General features: G+C 39.5%; 1 protein-coding gene across 1 annotated transcript in view; it reads left to right on the top strand.

Moving 5' to 3' along the window:
• Positions 1–437: 437 nt before the first annotated feature.
• The window catches only part of LOC101848554, a gene marked incomplete at its 3' end in the record, with an annotated part of 8,103 nt that continues 2,591 nt past the window's right edge, over positions 438–5,949 (top strand). The window contains 3 exon segments of the mRNA XM_005109679.2: positions 438–603; positions 1,603–2,012; positions 3,063–3,169. Of these exon segments, the coding sequence (XP_005109736.1) occupies positions 1,643–2,012; positions 3,063–3,169 (477 nt within the window). The 5' untranslated portion in view covers positions 438–603; positions 1,603–1,642.

Genomic DNA, 5,949 nt, shown 5'->3' with positions numbered 1-5,949 from the left:
AGATTAACTAGCTCTGTATAAACTAGACTCACAACTCTTATCCCAGTCCAGAGTCATCTCAGTCGCACCCTGTTACCTGCCGAAAGTATTGCTCGGACTCTGCTTCAGTATGAGTTAACGACACTTGCGACATAATGTCTTATAAGTGCCGGCACAGACTCACACAATGTCGAAACGACCAAAACATGCAGTAAAACTGAATGTTATTATAATTTTATTATTATTATAAGGCCTAAGTTCATGTAAGTCATTGTGACACCTTAATGATATACGCCCTTCCTTGAAAGTCCCTAATGTAAAAACGTTGGATTTCCCCGTAATCAGTGATGTGATATCGCAACAAACTCATGATCAGGTTGTTATAATCACCAATACGCTGTTATCTTCAAGTGCTTGGGAAAATACGCTGGTGTTGAGTGTTGTGTTACGAAAGACAATATACCACAGTGATTATTTGAACTACGGAGAAACTTGGTGGTATAAATGATCTCTTCCTGGGACGTTGCCTAAGACGTAAGAAAAATTCGAGAATATATAACCCAAACGATTATCCAAACGACTAAGCAACCCTACAGTCTTACAGCCACTAAGCCGCTTCAGTAGGTGAGTGTTTTTGAACATTTTTAAGCATTAAAAGGCTGATTGTGAATGACCGATTGTAGAATTTTTATAACTTTTATTGAGTATCAGTCTTTCTGCTGAGATTTTGTAACCCTCTGAGCACGAGTTGGCCTTGACAAGGGTGATCGAAGCCCGCCTCCTAAAATATCTAAATTGTGTCATTGGAGGTGTAAAAATACCCACATTTTAAGGAAAACCAAACAGTGCCCGGAAAAAGGCATATGTCACTATTTTCTATTTTCACCGTTGTGTATTGTGATCTATTGGTGCCCTGTACCATTGTATCCATCATGCCCATTTTTATAATGAAAAACCGTTTTTATAGTGACATAATAAACTAGTCGCAAATGGAGAGAACGGTCGTAATCCAAATGAACACGTAACAGAAAGATAGTTGTCTTCGAAATTATTTTGCCGTAAAGAACACAGCTTTTTCCCCTTGTGCCAGGCAACGTTTTACGCTTCTTTCAACACAATTTAGATCATTAAGGGTGGTATTCTTCATCCCTATCTCTCGGTACCATCCCGGAGCAAATAGCATTCAAATTTTCTTTTTTAAAATCAAAATTAATAACAAGGTATATGTTACATCAGCAACAAGCTATAAACTGTATCATACTTTGTCAAACCATTCTGGCAAACGTATGTTAAAACAGTGAAAAAAGCCATAATTTCCCTACTGGTCTTTAGTATTTGCCTTAATTTATTTGTCGTTTTACTAATAATGTGTTTCACAGTTCTTAGTTGAAACCACAGTTCAAACAGCACCAACCCCCCCCCCCCCCCCCCAAACCCTTTTCCCCTGCCAGTCTTGCAGAACTCAGATAGACAGGAGCAGCGAAATGTTGATGTGAGATTTTTTTTTCAATTAGTAACACGTACTTGTTTAGATTGCATAAAATAACGCAGGTTCAAAATAATAGAATACATTTCTACTCAGCGTTTGTGACAAAATTTGTTTCTTTTTTTTTCTCCTCCAAGGTCCTGACGTAAAGACATATCTTAGCTACTACTCTCTACAATGGCTTTCAACTACTGTGCATTTAAGACCATCCTCGTCGTCGTTTGCCTCCAGCAGTTAAGCCTCAACCCTGTTAACACCCAATTTGAAATGCCCATAGAAATGCCTATTGAAGTACCCGTGGAAGTGCCAAACATTCCAGTAGAGGTGCCAAACATTCCTGTAGATTTGCCAGATGTCCCGGTAGATTTGCCAGATATTCCGATAGATTGGCCAAAACTTCCTGTAGATTTGCCGGACATTCCAGCTGATGTGCCAAAAATCCCCGAAGGTGAACCAAAAATTCCGGCAGAATCACCAAACGTTGACAGCAAAGTTGACAGCGACGATGACGACCATGCACACCCTCCACACCCTCCACACACCCATGGTCAGTTAAATGAATAAAATTATGAATGAGTTAAGAAACAAATCAGTAAGCTTGTCAATCCGGCTTGGTAGGGTACTTGCTTATTATTTAATTAATTCTTCATTGTGTCAGTCAGTTCATTCCATAATTAAGTTAGGTGAATTTACCTACTGTTTTGTGTATTAGCTACTTTGTTTGTTATGTTTCAGTTGCATAATTAATTATTTCTTTACCTTGTTGGATATAGTGTTAGGTACCTTGTGGGACTAAAGAAAAAGATCACTTTGTAGTGTATGAAAATATACCGCCAAATAGATGCTACTCATATAAGAAGAAGATCATACAAAACAACTTTATTAAGTTACTGATTAGACGTGAACATCAGCCTAGATGGTAAACTCTCATGTCTTTCCGGTTCTTCATCCGACGCACCATTTCACCCACTGAGAGTTTGAGCCAAATAAAAGACAAAGGGGAAAGGTGCCGCTGACACTGCTCAGCGAAGTTTTCATAGTGGGGGTAAAAGCTTTGAAATTGTTAAACATCTCTTGAGACCGAATTTACAATAGTATCTAAACAAAAGAGGCCCCTGGTTTCACACACGGGATCTCGAAAATCTTCCAAATCTTTCAGCTTAGTTTATTTTAATCGGGTTCAGGTTAAAAGTTCGGGTAAGAATTAGGGTTAGGGTTAGGGTTTGGGTTTGGGTTTACGTTTGGGTCAGGGTCAATTCAGGATTAGGGTTAGGGTTAGGGTAGGAGTTAGGTTTTTGGCTATTTTAAGGGATAGGTTTCAAGTCAAGGTTATCGTTAAAGTTAAAGTTAAGGTTCAGGTAAATATCACTAGCCCTAACCCTAACCGTAACCGTAACCTTAACCCTAACCCTAACCCTAACCTTAACTCTAACCTCCTAAACCTAACCCTAGCCCTGACCTAAACCTAAATCTAAAACCTAATCACAACCCCTTGTCCAAACCTAACCCAAAACCTATCCTGAATCTTGCAAATATGAATAAGAACGTACATGTCTGGAAAATGCCGAGATTTTTTACTTGTAAAATCTTCCTTCAGGCAGCCATGGGCATGGTGACGAGCATACCAGCGATGTCTGTCAACAGGCGAAAAATAGTTTTCTGAACAGAGCACCGAAAGGGGCTTGTGATGCTGTCAAAACTACCGTAAGTGTTTGAAAGAGAGGGGGGAAGGGGTGAGAGAGAGAGAGAGAGGCATAGAGAGAGAGGGGGGGGGTAAGCGAGGGGGAGAGTGGGGAGAGGGTTGGGAGAGAGGGGAAGAGGGGCAGGGAGAGGGGGAGAGAGTGAAAAGGTGAGAGGGAGAGGAGGAGGTTGGAGGCGGGAGGGAGGGAGAGAGAGAGAGAGAGAGAGAGAGAGAGAGAGAGAGAGAGAGAGAGAGAGAGAGAGAGAGAGAGAAAGAAGGAGGGAGAGAGACAGAGACAGAGAGACAGAGAGAGAGAGAGAGAATTTGAGTTTTAGGTAAACCAGGGGGTGAGGGGGGAAAAGGTGGGAAAGGAGGGGAGGAGGGGGAGAGAGAGGTTGAAGGGGAGAGGGTGTTTGTTTACTTCGTTTCTTGCGTTTCTTGTTTTCTATTCAAGGGGGAGGGAGGGGAGGGGGGGGGGGGGGGCATTTTCAATCACTCACCAAAGATACGACTAGCAATAAATTACCCAGGATGCTTTCCTAGGGTGGTGAGTACATGAACATGTATTTGTTTGTGGTCAGGTACATGACGGACATGCTTCAATTGCTAGATGTAGAGTTATTCTAAGTAGATCTACAGTAAACGTAGAAAAAATTGTGGCGCAAGTTATTGTCATATATTTCCTAAACTATCGGACGTAGACTACATCAATTTGTATTAACAGATCGATATTTAAAAAAAACACTTGTTAGCTATATTCTAGAAAATTCCATAATAAATACTAATACAAAGATCCAAACGGGTGGTTTCTACAGATTTTAAAAGGTGTACAGTTGGGTCAATATCACGTTTAAAAGCAAGTCGGTCCTTTTTTTAATATCGTGACACTATTTTCATTGACCACGTTTTGAGAACCTTTTGTGTAAAAATGTGTTTACTACGAAATTAATTTCTTGTTGTTTTTGCCACTATTGTTGGGCTGTAGTGTAAGCCAAATGCGTATGCAAAATGTGTGTGTGAAGTGGGGAGCGCTGTGAACAATCACATTTTCGGCATGATAGAGATTCATAATATTTTATAGAAATTTACGAAGAAAATTTTTATTATGTAGCCGTAACAGTTGTGGAAAAATATGATTACGTTAAGACAAATTTATACAAACTGCTGAGCAAAGTATGGATGGCATTGATTCCCCCGTTAAAGATATATTTGAAGATAAGTTGCGGCACGAATTTTTGACTACACTGTAACTCAATTTTTCTGGCTTATTTCTAAAAATAGAACTCTCCAACGAAACTTGTTTTAGCCAGTTTAGAGCAAAAAGATTTACATAAATAGCTACTAAAGGAAGAGTAATTCCAAGTAGCCTAACATATTTTAGCTGGTTTAGAGAAAAAAGATTTATTGACATTTCTCAGTTGCTCGATGTAGAGTTATTCCATGTAACTAATTTTGACTGATTGAGAGCAAAAACTGTTCACTGACATTTGAACTAGATAAACCATTAGTAAACTGATGGATAGACACGACGAGGGTGTGAAATATTAACGATCAGTTATACACAAAGGAAAAGATGTCTGTATGCTTTCTGCTTATAATATGTTCTTATTAAATCAATGTCACATTAGGAGAATGTTAATGGGGACACATCCGCTTGAACTTTTCATATTATGTCGATTCGTAACTTGAGCTCTTGTCAACCCTTTTGCGCCGATGTCTGTAGTGTAGAAATCACGCTCTTCGCCGCCACAGACTGAAGATGGAAGTTCGATTTCCTAGTGAAGAAGTCTTTAAATCGAGTATCTTCGTATGTCACTGTCAGCTGGGATGCTTTATTCCACATTGTCTTGGTTTCCCCTATAGATACATTGAAGCAGCCCACTTTCTAAATAAGTTAAATTTAACTGTGACTGATTTTCTTTTTCAAATTTACTAGTAAGTGTTTTTACTCCCCCATCGACATAGTTTAGACCATTTAGGAAGCGGGCTTTGACCTGCCGATAAGGGCCGACCTGTTCTGAGAGTGATACAACATCTCAGCAGAAAGACTGATATATTATTCGATAAAAATGTTCTCCGCTCCAGAATCGAACTCAAGTTTCCTGCCTGCATCGGTAAAGTACCTATCTGTTAAACCACAGACGCCGCTAAATTATGACGGTTAGTGGTGTAAATTTTAATGATTTACATCAACACGAAAACGTGACATGTGAACTTGTGTCTTGTCGGTTTGTTACTTGCACTCTTCCTATCCGTCTGGGCCGATGGGTAGGCCCACGAGAGGACTTGGGTTCGATTCCCCATGGAGGAAGGTTTTTGTTTTGTTTTGTTTTGTTATGGGCTTTTGGGTTTTTTTTGTGGATTTTGTTTTTTGTTTTTAAATCGAATATCTCTGTCTACCTCCTGCACTGCTGTATCTCATTCTGTCCGGGCTGGCCCTAACAGGCAGGCTCGATATACCCTAAACATTCAAACGTGTGTCTATAGTGCACATAAAGTATCCGCGATTATTAATTTATAATCATGCGTTTTGTTTAGATTTGGTAATATTTTAGAAGTTGTTGAGAGGGAACTGAAATGTGTACTATAAACATGCTATTATTATCACTCTAATAATAATAATAATAGTTAGTTTAGTTTTAGTAGAGGTTTTACGGCGCTCGCAACTGCATAAGGACATATGAGCGCCAAAAGATTAGAGGTGTTACAAGAGAGTAACAAACATAAAAAAGAAGGGGAGATAAGGATGATAGATGTTTGATAGGAAAGAAGAAGCAAACCACACCAGACCACCCGCCAACCA

Source organism: Aplysia californica, unplaced genomic scaffold (assembly GCF_000002075.1).
Source record: "Aplysia californica isolate F4 #8 unplaced genomic scaffold, AplCal3.0 scaffold00804, whole genome shotgun sequence".
In the NCBI taxonomy this organism is placed as follows: Eukaryota; Metazoa; Mollusca; class Gastropoda; order Aplysiida; family Aplysiidae; genus Aplysia; species Aplysia californica.
This window is presented reverse-complemented; position numbering and strand designations above follow the sequence as displayed.